This window comes from Pelmatolapia mariae, linkage group LG23 (assembly GCF_036321145.2).
Source record: "Pelmatolapia mariae isolate MD_Pm_ZW linkage group LG23, Pm_UMD_F_2, whole genome shotgun sequence".
Lineage (NCBI taxonomy): Eukaryota > Metazoa > Chordata > Actinopteri > Cichliformes > Cichlidae > Pelmatolapia > Pelmatolapia mariae.
The window spans coordinates 45,218,999-45,241,835 of record NC_086246.1 but is presented as its reverse complement, the minus strand read 5'-3'; the positions used below and the strand labels follow the sequence as shown (position 1 = coordinate 45,241,835).

Here is a 22,837-nt window from a genome sequence, read left to right as displayed (position 1 = left end):
CTTTATTTCACACAACATGGCAACCATGACTTCAGAAAGTCAAACTCTTCTGCCAATCACAGAGCCCGAATCATCAGCTACACTGGGCGTTCTTTGGTTCACAGCATCAGGTGTCCCCTATGGAGTGGCTAGTGTTGGCATAATAAAGTTAAATTGGTTTTAGACCACTGAATGACATGACAGAATAGACTTTTATTGTTACAGTTCACATCTTAAATACTATCAGACAGTGTCTAGAACTCTCTTTCTACCAAGAATAAGTCACGTAGCTTTATAAAACGTGAACGGTAGCATAAACGTGCAGCGCAGCAGTACAAATCAAACAGCCCCTTGGCAGCCGGTAACTTCTTTTGGGCCAATCAGTGAGGAGCATTGATGGAAGTAACAGGCTCCCGCCAATTCCGACTCGGGAGCGCGAGGCAGGCAGCAGGGTAAACCAGGGGAGCATGTAGGAGCTGTAGGAAGGAGTATGTGTTATGTTTTATGTGAAATAAATTAGCTATACGTGTCGTTTGAATAGCAGCACAATATTGGTTTGCTACCGCGGTGTATTTTCGGGTGTTAACGTGAACCTTGAGGGTATTTTGAAGTCGCTTTGTCGGAGAACACAGCTAACGACAGAAGCCCCCGGGTTAGTGGTTGGGATGTTGGCGGCTGAAAACCCATCGGTGGAAGGACATTTGGCAGCATCGACTCCTCGTAGAAGAGGTAATGCTACGGCCCTGAATGCCATTAAAGCACACATATGTTTACATGTATATCATAGACAAAGTACAGTTTTGTCTTAACTACGTACAGAGTTGACAAACTGACAAAACTGTCATTTGCATACAATAAAGTTATCCAACGCTAAAAACTGTTTTATCTCGCGAGGCTATTTAATGCTAATGGGACGAGACACACACAGATTGTGTTTTGTTTTTTTTTGTTTTTTAAATGCGCCATTGTCTTGAGTCATTAAAGTCTGCTATGTGCAGCTAACCTGCTACTTTGCTGTTATAATGTCACTTAACGCCAATCCGGAAATTTTTAGCGTCGGATAACGTTTAAATTAGTTAAGCTAGGCTTCGGTTGGTCGGTATTTATATCCATCCAACTCTAACTGGCAATTAAAGGCCTTTAACCGAATGACAGTTGTATTTTTTGCTCTACTTTGCAACTCAAAGCTCTGCCTCAGGTGCTTAGCTAAATCTGCTAGGCTAGATGCTTAGCAGCAAACATGAAAGCCGGGTCACAGTTAACGCGTCAAAGCTGCTCCCTTCCCTTTAGCTTTACACACATTGACGTTTTGAAGCTGTTGTAACTGTGTCGTGTTGTTACGACCATCCTCAGTTGTTGTTTGGAGGGAGGTTTCAGCTCATCGCTTGGCAGGCAAAACGTATCCTGACAGACCCAAACTGAGGCGCTTGCCTGGTGGACTCTACCGGGCCTTGTGGCACTGATGCATACGCCGGTTGGCGGGAGAGCCAGCCAAACATAGCTACTATACTCGGTGTAATGTTGTTGTTGCAGCGTATTGTGCCGTTAATACAGCATATTCAAGCGCTACTTTTACTGTCAGATAAATGCATTTAATGCCAATCGATTAGTATTGGCTCTCGGACTGTTGTTATGACACTAGTCAGTAAATGCTATTTTACTACAAGCAGAGTCTGAACACTAAAAAGTGGTGTTGCCAGTGTTTTGTTTTGCTTTTTAAATGGATAAATATAATTTTTTTTGTGGGGGTATGGCTATTGATAAATATTTTATTGATGAATGCCAATATCGGTTCTGATAACGGGTCCACTTCTCCTAAAGTCTGATCACTCTGCTGGGAGTGGGGGAAGTAGGGGGGAAGTAGGCCTCAACAGGTTACCAGCATGAGTGTAACTGTTTTATTGTGTGTACATACGAAAAAACGTTAAACGCTGTGTTTTAAGTATTACTTGCAATAGCAGTCATTTTACAAAGACAGCTGGGATAGGCTCCAAGATGGATAATGATACTTGGAAGTTTAAAACCTGTTCAGTTTTTTTTTTCCAGTCCATCAAAACCATTTCAAGTGCCTTGATGTGACTGTTGTGAATTGGCACTGTATCAATACAACTGATTTGAATTGGGGCTCAGAAAGCAGTTTATTTGCTTCTAAAATGCACAGATGTTTCAAATATTCCAACTAATTACAATCACTTGTCTCGAAGCTTATTAATTACTTTTGCCATTGGTGACATGTTTTTACATCACAAAACAGTGCTTCTAAACTAATGTTTCCACAGAAATTCCCTTTCTCTACTTAAAGATTTATCAGAAATAAATAAGGAATTGATAAAGTATTGCTGAAGTAAGCATTAATATTTATAAAATCTTATTATATTATATTATATAGTATTTTTTTTCTTCTTCTTGAGCACTTTCACTGGCAGGTTATTTAAAACAAATTAATATCATGAAGTGAAATTTTACTTTAATTTTCTTTTAATGTGTCTGTTTTCATTTTTCAGGCATGGATTGTAAGTCAAGTAACAATGCCAGCAAGAAACTTGTACAAGGTAAATGCAATGTTTAATTTTTACTTCTACATTTTGGGAAACATATTACCCTTGACAATGAGAAATGAGACAATGCAGATTTCATAGTTTCTGTGCTGTCTACTGTAAAATTATACCTTGCACTAACAGTGCCTGTTACTTACTTCTAGACTTTCTGTATTACTTTTTCCCTCATCAATATATTGAATCAAAATTGTCTTTCATCATACACAGTGGTGCAGCTCCAAATAATCTGTATTTTCTTCTGTCTCCAGCCCGTCTTCCTTTCAAGCGCCTGAACCCTGAACCTAAAGAGAACCAGCCACCTAAGCGCCCCTGTGCCCATTCCTGCCCTGAACCTGAAGTTTCAGACAGGGAGAATGAGAATGCATCCTCTCCTCTTTCTGTGCGCAGTGGCCCACCTTTGGTTAACGGTCGTGGGCCACTTGATGGCTTCATAAGCCGTAGACGCGCCGCAACTTCAGATGAGAACATGATTATAGATCTGACTGAGGACAACACATCATCTCCTTTAAAGCCCCTTGCCTCATCTGCTTCAGCCTCTCCCTGCGTCCCAGCAAAAGATAAGCATCACTGCAAAGACACAACGGCTTCGCCCGAGAAGTCCTGCAGTGCTAATGGCGCTCCTAAAACGCAAACATTAGACTGTGTTGTAATCAACAATGATGATAAAGAGGAGGAAGAAGAAGAAGAAGAAGAGGAGGAGGAGGAGGAGGAAAAGAACAACACCGCATCCATCTCTCAGCTTGACACAACACAGGATTCTGACACTGAAGCAGAGGAGCTGAATGAGTCAGAAAATGTTTCTAGTTTGGGAAACCGGTCCATGCAGTCAGCTTCATCAGTCACCTCTCCGTCTGAAAGCTCGCCAGAAAAGTCCAAGACGGATGACCCTACACCCGCTACTACACCTACAGTATGTACAGCACTCTGTGGCCCTGCTTTTTGTTGCAGCCCACATTGGGCAGTATATTACTACAAACGTGACATAATCAGTGTTCAAAGAGTTTGTTTTATAAAGTATCTGCACATATCACACAAAAAACAAGATTTCTATTCAGTGTTTGCTTCCTATCATCAATAGATTGCTTTAATTTGATATTTACTCATGTAATGCATAACACTAAAGTACTAAACCATTAATAATTAACAGTGTTTTTTTTTTTGTTTTTGTTTTTTTTTTTGTAGGGGGTGTTAATCTTGGCTGTTAGTTCAGAAAAATGTCATTGTTGAAGTAATTCTAACATTGTTAATTGTTAACAGTGTTAATGTTAACAATTAACATTGTTAATATTTAAACATAGGAGCATTTGTGAAAGACAGGCAATGATCTTGAGCCATATTTCTTTTCTCTCACTAACAGGAGTCAAAGACCACCCCCAAGATACCAGCAGATCAAAAAAAGGTCAAAAGACGCTCATTGAAGGTAACCCCCCCCCCCCCCGATTGTTGCATTCAGTTTACTTTCATTTATTTATTTATTTTGTGAGTTTGTGAGCCTTTTATGTGTCAGATTTCTTCACCCACTTTATCAGTTTGTAGAAAAAGTGATAAATATTTGCCATTTAGAGTTTACAGGAACAAGACGAGAGACTCCGGCTGCGACAGGAGAAGGAACGGCAGAAGGAAGAGGCCAAAGCTGCAAAAGAGAAAAAGAAGGAAGAAGCTCGAAAACTAAAGGAGGAACGAGAAAGGGGAAAACGGGAGAAAAAGGAGAAGGATGAACGAGAAAAACGGGAGAAAAAAGAGAAGGAGGAGAGGGAAAAGGCAGAGAGGCTAAAAGCAAAAGAGGAGCTGCGGAAATCCAAAATGGAGTAAGTAATGGATTATTGTTTTACATTGTAGTTGTCCATACTTTTCGCCACACCTGCAGTCATTTGAGAGACTTGCAGGTCAGCTGATGGAGGAATCTGAACAGTGAAAACACTTTCATTGTTTCATATGGTTGGAAAGATTTCTGTGTCCATTGTGGCAGTGGAGCTGAAATGGAACGTGGTTTGGGTTATCCATATATTATTTATATTTCCCCCCACACTTGCAGTCATTTAAGCGACATATAGGGCAGCTGATAGAGGAATCCATATAGTCTATTCATTCAATCTGAATTAAGTTTTGTTTTTAAGTTTAGATTTGGTAAAATATTTTTGTTAACATCTGCCATAGGGCCAAGCTGGAAGAAAAACGAAAGAAAGAGGAAGAGAAGCGAATGAAAGAGGAGGAGAAACGGTTGAAAGAAGAAAAGGATGTAAGGTTTTTTTTTGTTTTTGTTTTTTTTGGACAGTTATGTGCTCAGCATCTTGTTCTACATTCAAAATGAACCATTTGACTGTTCTGTTTTGGTTACAGCGCCTCAAAGCTGAGAAAGCAGAAATTACGCGGTTTCTACAAAAACCGAAGATCCAGCAGGCTCCAAAGGTAAGTAGATTTACTAACCTGACAAGAAAATTGATGGATGTCACATTTGAACTCTGATCTCTCCTTCAAAATCCGTACAGTTTCATAAAATGTCTTTTCTTTAAAACTGCACCCACATTAAATATTTACAGCAAGTATTGTTAAGACAAAAAGTGAGCAATCTGCAGTGTATTTTTAACTAACTACTGTTACATTGTATAACAAGCTCAGTGTATTCACGTTCAGTTATTTAAAAATCTGTGCCCATTATCCATTATCTACTCCTACATAAGGTTTGTGTAATCAAAGCAAACCTCTTTCATACAGCTGCTCCCCGATTTTCACTGCACTGCAAACTTAAAGTATGTATTGTTAAAAATACAATACTAAAGGTAAATGCTGCTCAGAGAGTGAGCTGCCTTGGCGGAGGTTTGCATTCTTAGTGCTTCTCGTTTATATTGACTTCATGAACCTCCAGCAAAATAATTGCCATATGTTTTCTTCCCTTGTCATTTCAGACACTTGCAGCTGCGTGCGGGAAATTTGCTCCATTTGAGATCAAAGAAAACATGGCTCTGGCACCACTGTGCCGGGTTCAGTGTGAAGAGTCTGCTCTGGAGGAACTGGACCGATGTTTGTTGAATCCTGCTGATAACCCGAATGGACTGAAAGATTGGATTGGGCAAAAACCCAGACAGTCAGGACCCACAAAACCCAGACAGACCAACTCACTCAGGTGAGACTGGAAATGGTGGTAATCCCAATTTAACTTTTGTTTTGTAAATCTATATACAGCAGCAGTAATCCCTTGCTCAGACTCCTTGGGCCGAGGCAGTCACATGAACTTGGTTATTAACTGCTTAAGTTAACCCAGGGTTTGTCAGTTTAGTTACAAGCATGTTGATTTGAAAGAGGTGGCCCAGTTGCAAACGTGAACAGGCAGAACATCTAATTTTACAAAAGAAGTTAAAACTGTAATATTAGAAAAATATAAAAAAGTTAAATGCATAACACAGGCTGAAAGCAACACAGCTGCTTCTGAGCAGTACAAGTGTATTCGTAGTCAGGAAAAGTATTTTGAAGGCATTTTGGTCAGTTAGTCTGAGCAAGATCTACTATATCAAAGTCAGCTAAATTGGGCTGTAAAAAGTCAGGGGGAAAGGTGAAATGATAACTATGCAAGTTTCTTCGTTCACACAGTGTCAGTGCCACATCTCTATAATACACAAATGAATTTAATGAACTATTAAATTAGTATTTTCCTAACTGGCCCTAGGACGGTTACAGTTTCTATTCTGCATCACTGGTGATGTCCAATGGTCTGACAATAAAATATAAAAACAAACATAATTCAAATGTATGATCAAAGTTTAAAGTACAAATGGATTATATATTAATGCCTGTAGAACAATAAAATTGTTTTAAATTGGTTCTCATGTATCATTTTTATAAACTGAAAAAAAAAAAGATAATTAAAATAGTCCTTCCTGTTTTTGTTGTGGGATTTTTCTTCCACTCTCAGGGATTGTGTAGCAGTGGAAGGGCCAAAACCAGATAGTGTGCCGGACCGTAAACGTTATGGGCCCATGAAGCTTCTGCAGTTTCATGAGAATTACCGTCCAGCCTACTGGGGCACATGGAGCAAGAACAGTTCACACATCTCACCTCGTTGCCCCTTTAGACAAGACAAGGTGAAACCTTTATTTGTAATTTTATTAATGTCTTCTGTTCATGCACCACCCCAGCGGTGAATGTGCTTATGTGGGTTGCCAGTTTATGTGTAGCTGTAGTGATAGCAACTGTTCTCTACGACCATAGGGTTTACTTGACTATGAGGTGGACAGTGATGAAGAATGGGAGGAGGAAGAGCCAGGAGAGTCCCTGTCTCATAGTGAAGGGGTAAGTCTTTTTTTCTCTCCCCCCCCCCCCCCCCCCCCCCCATTTAATAACTGATTTAGACACATGCAGACATATAAACATATAGGTATTACTGTTCGTCAAACAACACGCCCACGTTTGTTTTTTCTTCTCTTTGAAATCATTGAAACGGACCCGTTTCAATCACTCATGATTTATTTAGAAATCACAGATTGTTGTCCCAAAGTCCTGGTGTGAAAACGACCATTGAGTTCATTTTGTGTGTGTGTGTGTGTGTGTGTGTGTGTGTGTGTAACTATGTGTGTGAAGTGAACTAAAAAGACCATCTTGTGATGTGATTGTTCAACCACGACACAATAAAATGTTGACTGTGAGCACTTGGACCACACCTAATGATTTTAAACTCAGTCATATGGTTTTTAATGTTTGTTTATCCATTGCCATTCTCATCAACCCCTACCAAAGTATTCAAATCCATCTTAAATTATAGTTGACATTACAGTATGCGTCTTCAGCCATGCCATTATGTATGAAATGACAGCTATGCACGTTTCTTTTTACAAGGTGAAAATGATACCGGTTATGCTTTGTGGCTGGTAACAACTGTGACAGTGATTATTTTACTAGTTAGAAAGCTGTGAACTCTTGATCACTTTTAGGAAGATGAGGAAGAAGGAGGAGAAGATGATGATGATGACGATGATGGATTCTTTGTTCCTCATGGCTACCTTTCAGAAGATGAAGGGGCACTGGAAGAAGAGGTATGAGTCGAACTACAGTATTAGTTCCCTCTGTCACCTTGCTGACAGAATTGTTTGACTCTTCTGGTTTCAAAATACTTTGGCAAAGTTTCTTTTGGCGGTTCGCACAACTGATAATGCCCAATAAACCTCCCAGGATGGTGGTGACCTGGAAAAGCAGAAACTCCGTCAGAAACTGAAAGCAAGGGAGTGGGATGAGCTTATGTCCAGCAAGAAGAAGATGAAGGTGCTGGAGCCAGTGGTGAGGGGCTGCATCTGGGAGGGAGAAGCACCTGGCTTTGAACTTTTACAGTTATATGCTGTGTGCTTGGTGGAGCCTTTACCCAAAGCAGACAACAGTCCCAGCCCAGAGGAGATGTCACTGAAGTCTCAGAGAGAAGAACAATGTAAGTGTCCGTCATATGTTTTGCTTGCATTCAAAGTTTGAGATTGAAGAGCTGCCTGCTCCTCTTGTGATTAATTATGGAGCAAGTAAAAAAACTTTAGAACGAGGCAACTTCAACGTACGTACATACATACAAGGCAGCTCACTTTACCATAAATTGTATGGGTGTGCATCTATCTGCATATTTAGCAAAAAATGTGCCATTTCTTCACTCAGTGAAGTGATCGTTAAGCTTCAGCAGCAGTTCTCAAGGTTCTTGCTGTGAAACTGTAACTGTTTAGCAGTGAACAGAAGTCCTGCCTGACTAAAAAGTCCCTCACAGGCTCCAGATGCAGGAAGAGCTGTATTGACTTTGAATGACAGTTTCTTGATGTGAGGAAAGCTATGCAATAGATCCATATTTCCAATGAATATACATGAAAGGTACATCTCCAGGTTCCCTGCTTCTGGCTTCCTGACCCCATGGATCTAAAGAAGTCATCTTCATCAGATATGCTACTGTTTGTACTGGCCTCATCCAACTCTGTGTCTAGGTGATGTCTGATGAAGTTGAGACCTGTGGAAAGATATATGGTTTTCAAAAGAATTAGGTCTGGGCATTATTGTGCTGTATAGGATGTTTGCCATGAAAATTTGATCACACTGGAGATGGTTTTTTTACTAACTACTAAAACAAAATCTTGTCATTCATAGCCAACACAAACAAGTTGCGATGAATTCCAGATTACATTCAAAATCAGAACTTATGCAAGGCTAAGCAGTGCTGGCAAATAGTCTCCTTCAAAAAAATGTTTAGCCTTCCTCTTAGTTATAAACTTCTACACCTCATAATCGAAGTTCATTGAAGGAGGAGTCAGGACAAAAAGTCACTTGTTGAGAAAAGAAAAATATTAAAACAGCTTAATTACCAATGTAGTTTCTAGCAGAGAAAGGGAGTGATTCTGGAAATGTGCATCATTTATTTTTTTTAAATCATTTAATTTTTAATGTGGCTCAAGACTGTGATCCTATAACCCACGGCTGTCAAGCTCCAGTCCTCGAGGGTCAGTGTCCTGAAACTATTAAACGTGTCCTTGCCGCTACACACCAGAATAAAATGATGTCATTTGCAAGACTCTATAGTACTTGACTCCATGCTGAGGTGGCAATTCAGCCGTTTAATTCATGTGTGTTGGAGTATGGACACATCAAAAAGTTGCAGTACACTGACCATCGAGGAATTGAGCTCAACACAGCTGCTGTAACATAAGGATGACATCCACCTAACCACAGCTAAAAAAACAAAATTTAGCATGCTTCCTCAGGTTAGATGTTGAGTTTTTGTTATGCTGGAATGTCGGTTTGTTTTGGCTCACACGGAAGACACCGCGTTATACAGCTGTCATTTTGTACTGCTTTTACGCGAAACATGCTTTGTACATGAGGGCAAGGGTGTTCATCCTCTTCAGTTCTAGCTACCTCTGCCATTTTTAAAAAATGTGTTTTATATCTGGTCATGTGACTGCATGGCTGCATCTGATTGGTGAAAGAGTTACAGGTAACTCCAGTGGCGGCATGATCCATTATTAGTAGTAGTAGTATCTAATGTTATTAGATATAATGTTGTTAGACTAGAAATTAATTATTTTTAAAAAGTAACAAGTCAAATATTGCCAAATATAGTGGAGTAAAAGTAGCAGTTCTTCTTCACAAATGTACTCAAGTAAAAAGTATGGTGTAATAAAGGTATTTTTGAAAGTACTTTTTTCCCCAAAACTTATTCAAGTTAATGTAACGGAGTAAATGTAACTTATTACTACCCATCTCTGTAACTGAGATCTCAAATTCTGACCATACAGTAACCAGCATGTTTACGAAATAAAATTTTTAGACTAGAGTTTCTAGAGTAAGCCTTCAAAATAAAAGCAGGAAAAATCGTCTGTTATCAATTATCTTCTCATGGATGGATGGTAAAACAGGAGGTGTAAAGTGTCTATATAAAGTCTTGCAAACTCTGGATCAACTTATTTTGGCAGCGGAATGGGTCATGGTTCTACGCTAGCCTAATATTGCTCAGCACTGTTGGCTTTCTTTTTTTTTCTTTCTTCAAGGAAATAAATCTTTTGATTTTTATGTGAAATGTATTTAAATTCTAATAAATGTATGTATTTATGACATCACAATGAATAACTCCCTAATATTCTCGTCTTGGACAGTACTCGGTAAGCTGCTGCCTCTTCTGCATGGCAATCTCAACAGTAGCAAAGTGATCATCAATGAGTTTCGGGAGTTTTGTCGCCAGGAGACCACCTCCTCATCTCCTCCTGTTCTGTCCAGCCCTCAGAACCCAGCAGAAAACATTCCCAGCAGGTAAAGCAATGGTTAGGGAACAGTAAATGTAATATTCAGTGTGGACGTTTATGTTTATATGGTGTAGTTGTATTGTCTTGAGATTTTTCCTTTCCCTCCTGCTTTGATCAGGATGCAGCTGCGACGCCTCATCAAGAACAATGCTGTTTATGAAAAGCGTTCAGCCCACAGGCGATGCTGCTGGTATGTGCACCAAGAGGTTCTGTCCCGTTTTAGTCAGGAGGCTCTTCCAGTGCCCTGCCAATGGACCTACCTCACCACGGGAGCTCGAGAAGAACCCCGTGAAGAACCCCAGGCAGCCACAGGCTCTCAGGGAAACTCTCCCACAACTCCCCAGAGCTGCTCCACCACCCCTTCATCCTCTAACAAAAGGAAGAGCACAGGCAGCATGTCAATCACCAAGTTTATGAAGAGATGTAATGATCCTGAGCAGGTAGGTAAAGGTGGATTGTGAGAGTTCTAATTTTTATTTATTTATTTTTTTAAAGCCCTGTTTGCAGGACTGGTCTACAATGAAATATCCACTTCACATTACCACTTTAAATATCATGTTACCAAACACGTGAAAGGATTTTCTTAAACTGACTGCAGCTTTTTACTGTTTACCAGACGGAAGCAATGGAGGCTGACGGTTTTCAAGCTGACACTGAGGATGATGATGAAGATGACTGTGTAATTATTTCTACCCAAAGTGGTAAGCTGCATAGGAAGATTTTTTTTTTTTAAACTTTACCTTTTAACTGTAATTTTCAACTTTAAGGTTTAAACCAAGATTCAACGAGTGTGTGAAAGTCATGAATGTAAACACTTTCACATTCGTGAAAAGTTCATTTTAAACATGGCTACAATCAAGTGAGGCCAGCATATATACGAGTAATTCCTGTGATGCAAAAGCTCAGAGTTCAGACTGCTGCAAATGCTCATTTTACTCTTAATTCTGTATAATGCCAATGAGAATGGCTCCTAACATAGTCATCTACTGTTCATACCTTTTTTTTGGAGTAGCAGTCAATCAGAAGAAGTTTTCCAGTAGTCTGTAGTTGGATTTTGATGGTAGTGATTGAGTTTAAAAACTGTGTAGTGAACTTTTATTTCAGCTTATGAAGTAGGGCATGTCAGAAAAGGTTTGAAAGTGGGTGAACTGAGGGGTACCACCAAGACCCAGTATAACATAAATGGGGATTGTTTTCAATTGTCAAGTATGGAAACTTACTGTGGAGTCAAAGAATAAAATTATGGAGCTAGAAATTAATAGCACAATAGAGCCACTTTGAGCCAAGCATTTAACCTAAGCTGTTTATTACAGTTTCCTATATATATTATTCAGTTTTAAAGTGTATGTATACATTTTAGACACCTAAATTAAATCTTATTACATTTGTACTTTTTTTTTTTTTTTCAGGCCCTACAAAAGAGACGTCCAGCGAGGGAGATGGTACAATGGAAATAACCCCCTCTGACACTGCTGCTCTCCCCACTGCAAGCTCTGCGTCTGCCCTTGACACTGTCTGAGTGCAGGACAGGCCGTCTTCACCCAGTCAGACTACCCCTTTTCCGCCTAGAAATTCCTGCTTGCTGGATCTGAACTCCACAGTGTGCCAGACAGAATCAAGTCTTCAAGTAAGATGAAGCACCTAAGATACGGGTAACTCGTAGCAGGTAAACTCTGCTCAGGATTGAGTTCCCTCTCAACTAATTCAGTTCAGTCAGCAGCCATCGGGCCGATAGCAGCTATCCCTAATATTGGTGACTGGTTTGAATAAGGACAGGCTTGACCAGTATTCCAGTATTCATTGATTATATCTGATATTTGTGTTTAACGTGGGCCTATAGAGGGGAAGGTGAATTTCTCCGGCACTGCTTTAGCTGCTGCTGCAGATTTGGGTTAAACAGGGAGAAAAGCAGAACACAAATGGCCTTTTTTTTTTTTTTTTCCCCCTCCCTCTACAAGAAGCATCCAAGACATCAAGAACATTATTTACGGTTTTTGAAATGTTCAATTCATCAAGTTGTGGATGTGATATTTTCTAATGTATATAGGTTACCAAAATGAGAAGCTTAAAGTCCATCTGTACATTTTCTTCTGATTTCCATAGGTTCATTTATTCTGCAACTTCTAAACCTGACAACTCACTGGAGTAGTTGCTAGATCTGTACTTGTACAGTTAGGTTCAGTGTCACAGTGTTTTATAAATATGTATTTTCTTTATTTTTCAAGAATACTTGAACAGGATAAATCCATTAAACATGAATAAAAGTACTGCACTTTTATATACAGTTTATTCCTTGTCTCTTTGGGATGTTTTGTTATTCTATTAGTTGTTAGTAGAGCTCGGTAAAAAACTGGCAGCTGAGTTGTTACATGGAACTAAATTCAGAAAATATTTGTCCCACAATGGGCAATTAAGTTTGACAGTTGATAAGTAATATATTAATGATGCACATGTGTTACCTGAATCTTCTGTTACACAACATCCCAGGTGATCTCCTGAATTGACATCTAATGACTTTAGAGGGCAATTGAGTACAGTAAACTGTCATGTTTAAGAAACCAGTGCCAGGTGATTTAGGCTCACGTGGCTTTATCCTGCTGGAAACGGTCATCACTGTTATACACTGTTGTCACAAAAGAATAAACATAGTCAGGAGTAATATTAATGTTTACGCCAAATTCTGACTCTACCCTCTGAATGTTGCACCAGAAATTCACTCATCAGACCAGGCAACAGTTTTCCAATCTTCTGTTGACCATTTTGGTGTGCGAACTGTAGCATCAGTTTTCTGTTGTTAGCTGACTTGAGTCATACCCGGAGAGCCATCTGCTTCAAGGTTAGACGTGCATTCAGAAATGCTCTTGCGCATATCTTGGTTGTAATGAGTTGCTATTTGAGCAATCAGGCCATTCTCTGACATGACATCATCAACATATTTGCTGCGCACTGGATATTTTCTTTTTCAGATCATTCTTGGTACAAGGTACAGATGTTTGTGCTGAAAAATCATGTAAAGTAGCGGTTTCTAAACTACTTGGAGCAACATCAGTAACATAAATTACCTTTTTTCTTAATACTGATACTGCAGTTCACCTTAGCCAATTTGAATTTATATGATAAGGGATAGAACACCAATCAGACTATGCCACACAGACAGCACTTGGTGACAGTGGGAGGGAAAAACTCACTTTTAACAGGAAGAGACCCCAAAAGCAGGCTCAAGGAGAGGAAACCATCTTCCTGGTTACAGCTGGCTAGGGGGGCTGAGGAGTATTAGCAGCTCTAATTTGGTTTAACCAGACTACATCATCTTATTAGACTTTTAATGGATGTGTTGGTGGGGAGTTTCCCTCCTCTCAACTGGTAAACCATGTTAGATAGTGCCTCAGTTTTGGGGTTTTTTTTTGTTGTTTTTAACTAAATAACAGCAAAATAAGTCAAAAACGGGTTACCATCTTTAAAGACACTTTGTATTTCATCTGATTAACCCTTTAAAGCTAGAACCATAAAATAATTGCCAGAAAATTCTAATTTTATGAAAATGGAGTGATTATTAAACTGTCTGCATATATGAATTTTAAGTTGTATCATATTTGTTACAACAGGTTCTTTTCTTTTTGCAATTTATTTTTTTCACAGGGAAAAAATCTGCAATAACGCATTAAATATCATACACTTGACTTTAAAGGGTCCAAATCTGAGAGTAGTAAATGGCTGGCTGCTAAACTAATTTCACATTTAAGGTATCAGCACGTCAAGATTTTGCACATATTATGAAGGCTTTGCAAATAAATACATGTCCAACACAAGAATAGAAAACATTTCTTATTCCAAAGACAACTTTTATTTATTTTTTTAAACAGACTTCTGTTTGTTAAAAGTTAAGAGGCTTTGCAAGCGATCGTTATTACAGGCAGCTTAAAAAGCAACAGAACACCACTCGGAAGGAAACATCTGGACAGATCACAACTGCTCACTTAATTTTTCATACTGTTATGGTGCTAATGAAAGATCTACATCCCTTTTATGCAATACCTGTGGACAAGCTTTAGACTGCAGAAATGTTTCTTTTGGCTGATTCAACCTGGGCTGTGCATGAAATAGTGGACATCAGTTTGTTTCCCCATCACCCAGTTCTAATTTGTGTGTGTTCAGTGTGCAACTGACCATTATTAGCAACATAAGAGGGGAAAAGACAGTATCCCCTAACCTTAGACTGATGTTACATAATTGTGTACATTTCCCTTGTGATGCATGGAAATGGTAAGAGGTAGGTTGTTGTCATTTAACCAACCACTACAAGGAGAAAGTAATTAGGTTTTAAAGTTCTACTTGGTAAATGCTCATTTACAGCAAAACCACAACCAAAATAAACGTATGCAGCTTGAATAAACTTTGAAACTTCAGTCTCTTTTGCAACTTGAGGTTATCACTGGATTCAGTTCGGACAGTTGGTGTTTTGAGGCGTTTCCATGTACTCAGACCCTTTTTATGTGGAGAAAAATAAAAGTGTTTGATGCAAACAAATACAAAAATAATTAACCATTTTCAATACAACAGAAATCCATGCTGCCAGAAATTTGGCCATCTCCATGCCAGGGTGGAGTTGGTTACATAAAGCTTCAACATAAAATTCAAACATTAATCATTTAAGTGTGAACAATGTAATATTAGAGGTGTTTAGGCCCCTCCCTACTCCCCAAAATATCCTTCATTGTTACAAACTTGCAAAATACTTGATTCCAGTACTAGAATTGCCTTCACATTGTCACCACATGGCTGACACAATTATAAAACTATATATATGGGCCTCATCTTTAAATTTTTTTTAAGTTACCCCTCTGTTTTATCTCAACATAAATTTCAAAATTATCCAAAATAAAAACTTTGATTTATGAATTCTAATTTAGGCTCATGCTCATACTGAAGCAACAACAAAAGACAGTCTGTGTTGTAACACCAAGAAGTGCAAGGCCGCTCCAGAGCAGAGGACAAAAGGGCAACAGAAGCTTATGTATGTTTTCAGCAATAAAGCCAGACTCGTATCACATCAAATCAGTTAACAGACTACACTGAGCTAATCTCGAACACCGCCAAACAAAGCACAGAGCATTTCAAGTCTGAAGTAAAGCCAGTGCACTGACACCCAGCAGCCTTAAAAAAAAAATCACAGGAGCCGCTGAAGGAGCTGAGATACTTAACGTGATTCAACAACAGTATCTTGAACTGTCTTTGCTATTTATTTTTTTCTAAAGGGGAGGAAGTGGTGACACAGTTAAAACAAGGTCTCAACATGCTTTGAAAACTCTACCTGACTGACTTGGGCAGAACAGGAAAGACTGCAGCTGCAGAGTCTGTTTACTACACAGCATGTACATTCAGGATGCAAAACCCCCCAAAACAACCATGTGCTCTTGCTTTGTACTTCCATCTGTCAGCAGTGCTTCCTTCAACATGTCCTGCTGAAACAGGCTGTGTTGTGACCTCATCCCCATGGGGAGATTATGCTCAGCCCAACAAATATATTAGGGTAACATTGCCCCTAATCTATCACTGCTACCGACTTAGGTTAGAGTTTGCAAAAATAAATGTGTCACTAGTAAAGGGCCGAATTCACCCCAGTAGTGTGAGAGGAAAGAGGGAGGTAGAGGGGAGGGTTCGGGAGAGAGTGCTCCTGCTCAGCTCAGGCTCCGAATGTTTTCCAGCAGTTCCGGTTTGAGGAGAGTGGGGCTCTTTCCACCTGCAGCTGCAATATCAGCCTGCACAGCTGCATCCCAGGCAAACGTGAGCAGCGCAGCAGGGACCTAAAATATAAGGGAAGTCAGTAGAATACAGATTATTTTCGTTTAAAAGGGAGAAAATTAGTCGTTGAAATGTAAATGTGATACTTTACCTCAACATCAATATTACCCGACTAAAAATGACCTCAAACATTCACTCTGTTCTAAAAATTTGCCACAAACTAAAACCTGAATTAAAACCCCTGCTCTGTGCTGTGGGTTTTAACATTGAAGTTTGTTTTCATTATCCCAGTGTCCACATTCATCAGAAAGAAATACTAAACACAGTGTTAAGTGTTAGGGCAACAATGGGACTGACAAAAAAATTAATCCACGGGCCGGTTTGCCAAGTAGATTCTGATTTCAACCCACCAAGTTGCACTCTGCGAGAGCGATGTCTTCAGATTCTTGTAGTTTTTGACCTCCAGGAGCAATCAGTTCAAAGGGCTGCCAACCGTCCACCAGAGACTCCCGCATGAATGAAAACAGCACAGGCATCCGGTCCCAGGCATAAAATGTTCCTGAGAGGGTCACAAATCATGAGCAGTTGTGTCGACAATGCCAACAAAACTACAATGTGTAGGATTTTTCAGAGTAAAATACTTTTTGCTTACTCAATTTGATTTAATCTTGAAGTAAATTTTAAATTGTGGCTTCACCTTGTAGCAGGTTTCCATCAGGTAGTCTCACCCTGAGCAGGGTGTAGTTGTATTTCCTCCTCTCCCTCTGTTCCTCTTTCTCCCTCATGGCTTTAGTGCGCAGCATGGCATTCTTCTCTACTAACTCACTCCTGTGAAACACACAAGGGACTCATTCGCTGATAGACAAACACTAGTAAACCAGAGAACCTTTTGTGGCTAGAGGCACATGACACACCCAGAGGCTATAAAAAGCACATTAGCATTAAATAATCCATTATTCTTGGGTGTGCTGTTAATAGTGGAAACCTAGAGTCAAATACTACCATACACCCAGAACAACTAAGAGTTAAAAAAAAGAATAATAATAATTTCAATGCTGCAGTCGTTTAAAAAAAGATGTTAGTTGTTCAACAGCTGTGACTCAGTTGTTTTCAACGCTCATCACTGTCCTCATCACATGTAACACAGTATGTGTGTGTTATGTAGTGAGCAAACCCTGGTGAAAAGTTAAGCTGCGCCTTCATGCTGAACTGCTGACTCATTTCTAAAATGCAAAGCTAGAAATTCACAATCCATGAGCCCAGAATTTATAACCTTACGCGTAAGCATTACATTATGACCAGTAACAGGTAAAGTGAATAACAGCAATTATGTCTTCATCTTGGACCACATCTATCAAAATAGGTCCAAGGAATGAACAGTGGTGAATCAGCAGCAGGGTCATAGACTCACTGATGCACATGGGGAGCAAAGGCCAGGCCATGAGGTGTTATCTAACAGATGAGAAACTATAGCTCAAATTGCTGAAAAGGTTAATGCTGGTTCTGATAGATGTACAGATACACAGTGCATCACAGTTTGTTGCATATAGTGCTGCATAGCTGCACACAGTCAGGGTGCCCATGCCGCACCTGTACACCATCGGAAGCATCAAAAAATGGGCAGGTGAGCATCAGAAGTGGACCACTGAGTAATGAAACAAAGTGACCTGGTCTGATGAATCAAATTTTCTTGAACAATGTTTTGCTGTGGAACCCTGGGTCCTGCCACCCATGTGGATGTTACTTTGACATGTACCATCTACCTAAGCATTGCTGCAGGCCATGTACACCCTTTCATGGAAACAGTATTCCCTGATGGCTGTGCCCTCTTGCCCCCATGTCTCAGTCTAATCGAGCATCTGTGGAATGTGCTGGACAAATAAGTCCGATCCATAGAGGACCCACCTCAGAATTTACAAGATCTAAAGGATCTGTCGCTTTACATCATGTTGCAAAGTTATGAGAACTAATGATCCATCGAGGGGTCACTGTCTACTGCACACATCCAGGAGACTGTCACTGTCTCCTCTGAATCTTCTTTACTTGGTTACTCAAACTTGGAAACCATGTGGAACAAATATAACCAAAACCTAGTTTGATCACAAGCATATTTAGGGGCAAACTGTTACTTGTGGTTCTTTTACAGCAGTCTTGTAGGATAAATTCAAACAGGGATGAAGTTTCTCTAACCACACTGTCACAGATAAATTGCAAATCCTATGAGCCAAATATTGATCTTTACTCCATTTCACTGGAACTGCTACCACAGCGAGTGAAATCAAGTAATTGATCTGACTGCACAGACAATTCATTAAAGAAAAGAGAGACAACATTTCTCTACCATCTAACTAGAATTTATAGCTGACTTGAATTAGATCAATTTTTTGGATTGAAAGTGAGTCTATACCTCTGCTGTTGCTCCCTTTTGAGCTCCTCCGCCGTCAGGTTGTAGAACTCTGGCGGCAGCTCAAAGCGTTGAGCGTTAGGAGACGGCCTGAAAGCTTGAGGCTGCCTGTCCAGCTGCGCTCTGACCGGCTCGCCTCTCTGAAGACGATCCCTCCTCTCCTTCATCAGCTCCAGCGCATCGGGGCTCTGTTCTGGCAAAACCAGGAACTCCTCTTCCTCCTCTGATCTCCATGAAAGGTGGGCACGCGTTAAAACAATGTAAAGACTGAATGATGCATAAATGAAAATCACTGGCAGGTGAGCAGACACATACTGCTCATAAATATCACTATTCATTTACCTTGGCCCTCTATGGGAAGCATCACACTTGTAAAGCCCAGAGCCTGCAGGAACTCCCTGCTGCCCTCCACAGACTTTACTTTCTCCTGAAATAACACAAGGAATCTTATAAGATATGCAAAATTATCTTGTTTTCTTATAGAAATCCCATAAAGTCTGCTACAAATAGTTAGTCTTGATCCAGTACGTGAGGAACGTTACACACCTGGAACACTTTGTTGCTGAGTTTAATTTTCCTGTATTTCTCTTCTGTGGGGTTCTTGCATATATTTTCAACATATCTGGAAACAAAACAATGACAACAAAAAAAACTTTTGATGTCTAGAACAGATATTCAAAATTTGTGACAACAGCATAAAACATTTACATATGCAATTAACATCACCATCAGTGTCTTACTTGCTTATGATGTCCACCGCAGCCTTCACTTTCTCTCTGTCTTTGTTAAATGTGTGCATCATCATAACCGACGCCTCGACTTCATCTTCCTCAAACCGCTGCAGGCAAAAATGGCATGTTTATCAAAAGCACCAATGAGAGTAGCATTCAGTCTGACTGCACACAAGTTATAACTGAACCAACATCCTCAGACATACCATTAAAATGGCCTCTTTAATGTGTACTTCCCTCTCGCTCTTGGTTAATGTGGCTCCAGTTAGTGGACAGATGAAATAGACGCCCGATACTGAGAGAAGGGTGGGATCTTTCACTGGCACTTTGGAGCCCTGGGAGGAAAATGTCATTAAGTGTTGTTAGATTCAGTGATGAAATTTTCATCCACACTAACAGTTTCAACAAGCATATAGGGTTTTTTATGCATATAAAAAAAGAATTGGTGCCAAAAAAAAAAAGAAAGTTCTGGCTTTTCAACTAAAGAAAACCACCAGGGTTGTGATAAAAACATTTTAGTACTGAACAGATTTCAGGTAAATAAGGGAAGATTAAAACAAAAGCCAGCTGTCTGGCTGGAGAAAGACACCTACTTTCCAATATTATGAAACTGACATTGAGATGAACAGCTGTCTGCACCTATGCTGCCCTTTTCAACACTGGACACTGTATGATAGGCTGTGTATAAACAGGAATGTTTACTTTAATCAGCCATGAAAACAGCTTATCAGGAATACTGTCTTCTTCAACGTGAAAAAAAAAATTGAAATATTATAAGAAGTTAAGCACAGTCGATGTGAACCAAAATTAGCATGAAAATTGTGTCACAATTCTGGTTTATGCAACACTTACCTCTGCTGCAGCTGCCTTTTCTTTTTCAGCAAGTGCAGCTGCCTCGGCCTCAAGTTCTCTTTTTACTGCAAGCACGTGTAGAAAACAACCGTTATAACCAGAATATTTTTTTAACAGTTAATAAATAATTTCTTTTAACCAAAACTGTTACCTCAAAATAAAAATCTTTGCTGTTTGCTTTATCAGTTTAAAACAGTATCTAATCATATCTACTTTCCATTGACTTCACAGGATCAGCATCTTAATATAAACATAAAGATTATGTACTTGATGCAAATCTTCCCATGAATACAAAAACAATGATTTTTTTTAAATAAATACTTCTTTGATCCAGGGACGAGTTGCTACCTCAAGTGGAGGAATTTAAATATCTGAGGGTTTATCTGAGGGGGGGAGAAAGGTCTGGGCTTCTCTGCTTAGGCTGCTGCCCTTACTAACCGGCCTCAGTTAAACAGCAGAAAATGAATGGGTGGGTGACTTCTTTGATTATGTGGTTTTTCAGAGGTAATAAACGTTTTTGGTGGCTGTTTCTTTCATATACTGGATATATTACAGTAGCAGACAACAAATTTAGAAGATATGATTTTTTTTTAAACCAGATCAACTATAATAATCCGTAGAGTGCTTCACAGTCCAAAACATGTTTTAATACCCACAACTGAATTATCTTAATACCCACAACTGAAACGAGGAGGCTGACGTTCATCTGTGTTTGATCTGAGACACCACCTGGTGTAATAACAGGGCTGCATGTCTCACCCTGGGTCCTAATGGCGTCCTGGGAGGTGTGAACCTTCGGCTTCTGATGCTGTTCAATCCTGGCCAAGGCTGCAGCTCCAGCCCTCTGGGCTCCTTCACTGGGGGCATGGCGATCGTGCTTGACACTGGATCTGCCCTGCACCACCTCAGGCTTGGCACTGTAGGTAGGGTTATTAGGAGAGAAACAGCACTATAAGAGGAGACGTGTTGTGGCTTCACAGTAGGAAGAAGAAAAGACAGTGCTAAGCTAAGTAGCAACGACAACAGTACAAAAAAGTCAGAATCACAACAACTCTGCTTCCTGTTGAGAAGCAGGTTTGCTTAGTTCTTTAACTAAACAAGCTTGTGCAGGGATTAACTGTTAGTCAGGTTACCCTGAAATTATACAGTCGCCTCCCGCCGTGCTCAAGATTATATAACAGTTAGCCGTTTGACGCACACCCGTGAGAAAAACACACACAAATTAGCACTGTTGTGGTTAGCTTCAATACATGGGGAGGCGGAAAAGCGGTACTCATTACTGACCAGCTGTCAGCTATGAGATTAAGCCCGTTTAGCCAATGTTAAATGGCTATCTGTGCGGCTAGCTCTGCTTAGCGCTGTAGCAGCTGAGAAAAGAAAAGTTTGTTATTTGCCTGGTGTCTTCCGTTAGTTTCTTCCCGGGTCCCGCGGATTTAAATTTGATGTCTTTCTTAAAGTCATCGAAAAACTTCTTCATTTTCTGTAGCTGCACAAAAATCTGACCACCAGGGAAAAACAAACAGATGGGCAGCACCCAGCCTGGTTTTAGCGAGGAAGAGGACCACAACAAAATTGTTTTAAATGAGAACAAACTGCTTCCGCCTCATCAGGAGAAACGGTCGCCCCCTCGTGGTTGAACTCAGAACTGAAAGTCCAACCATTCCAGATCAGTTGTTCGTGTTTTATAAGACAACTTTTTTATTATTATTATTTAACCTTTTTGTTTGTTTGTTTGTTTGTTTGTTTGATTACATGTACTTACATGTTTGCAGAAATTACCCTAGTATTGACTGGCTCAAAGGTCAGCACAGAAATTGGTTTGTGTTGATTATCTTTCTAAAATTAAATGTTTTAATCTTGCGGTTAGATTTAGAACTAGTCAATTAACAGACTATTATGGCTATTTTTTTCAGCTCAATGAACTGAATATGTTACTGATTTAATGAACAAATGAGTATACAGTAACAGCAGGGTGCTGCTGCTAATCATCCAGTCTGACACCTGACCTGATGGTATTATCAGAGCAGCCCCCTCTAACTCTTTCGGTGTCTGGTGATTCTGGATTTGGAGAAAAAAAATAACAGAGATTAGTAAACGAGTTTAAAACACACAAATAAAAAAACAATAATTTGTGTTTTTATTCTTTTTAGTTTAAGTGGAGATATGTACATTAGCTGGTTCATTGAAGCTGACTGCTCTGTCCTACCTGTCTGATGATTTACCTTTGATTACATTCATAAAGCTGTTTTAGACTATCAAAGACTGTTAAAAACAAGTACAAATACGGAAAGGTGATGACAAGTAGTATGACATAAAGCTTGCATGATTCGGCATGTCGGGAAATACAGATATATCAGAAAAAGAAGTGCATTTTCATCTCTTTATTAAAGAAATCAAAGAAACTGTCAACATATCTCTTTGGGCTCAGTAGATGAAGCCATAAAATTTATATAAATAGAATTTACAAAAATACAGTTAGTCGTTCATTTTCCTTCACATTTTCCAAAGCTGTCCAGAGGTGATAAGAGTCTTTGATGGTGTGGTGCAAAAAAACAAAAAACAAAAACCGATTAGCTATATTTAAAATGCTGTTCATGACTTGTTGCAATATAATCTGACAAGAAAATTTCAGACATGTTTCTCAAACATGATTTCAAGACAAAATAAAAGCTGTGATCAGTTTTTGGCAAGGGGACTTGTATATATCCTTCATTTATCCTGGTAAAAAGGGAAATTAACGTCAAAAATTTATTTTTTCAAGAAAGATGTGCCCAAGGGGGCAGCACAAATGGCAGAAAATGGTTATCTCAAGATATT

The 22,837-nt window shown here is 39.5% G+C and overlaps 2 protein-coding genes across 3 annotated transcripts; one reads left to right on the top strand and one right to left on the bottom strand.

Annotated features, from left to right (window-relative positions):
* Positions 1 to 399: 399 nt before the first annotated feature.
* chaf1a (chromatin assembly factor 1, subunit A (p150)) lies at positions 400 to 12,544 on the top strand. Of its 2 annotated transcripts, none has more exons than XM_063466263.1 (16): positions 400 to 708; positions 2,484 to 2,531; positions 2,786 to 3,447; positions 3,895 to 3,957; positions 4,101 to 4,345; positions 4,695 to 4,776; positions 4,878 to 4,946; positions 5,444 to 5,661; positions 6,448 to 6,616; positions 6,744 to 6,824; positions 7,463 to 7,564; positions 7,701 to 7,950; positions 10,145 to 10,298; positions 10,410 to 10,731; positions 10,908 to 10,992; positions 11,701 to 12,544. In XM_063466263.1, exons 1-16 carry the CDS (start codon positions 645 to 647, stop codon positions 11,808 to 11,810), a joined length of 2,724 nt encoding a protein of 907 aa, XP_063322333.1. In that variant the 5' UTR covers positions 400 to 644; the 3' UTR covers positions 11,811 to 12,544. The 2 variants fall into 2 exon arrangements, with proteins under 2 accessions (XP_063322333.1, XP_063322334.1); XM_063466264.1 differs by lacking the exon at positions 400 to 708 and adding an exon at positions 1,112 to 1,177.
* Positions 12,545 to 14,131: 1,587 nt separating this feature from the next.
* ubxn6 (UBX domain protein 6) lies at positions 14,132 to 21,606 on the bottom strand. Its single transcript, XM_063467228.1, has 11 exons — positions 21,415 to 21,606; positions 20,780 to 20,937; positions 20,021 to 20,085; positions 19,375 to 19,503; positions 19,178 to 19,275; positions 18,984 to 19,059; positions 18,780 to 18,864; positions 18,441 to 18,660; positions 16,731 to 16,861; positions 16,444 to 16,592; positions 14,132 to 16,095 (listed from the first exon to the last, which is right to left on the bottom strand). Exons 1-11 carry the CDS (start codon positions 21,495 to 21,497, stop codon positions 15,970 to 15,972), a joined length of 1,320 nt encoding a protein of 439 aa, XP_063323298.1. The 5' UTR covers positions 21,498 to 21,606; the 3' UTR covers positions 14,132 to 15,969.
* Positions 21,607 to 22,837: the final 1,231 nt, after the last annotated feature.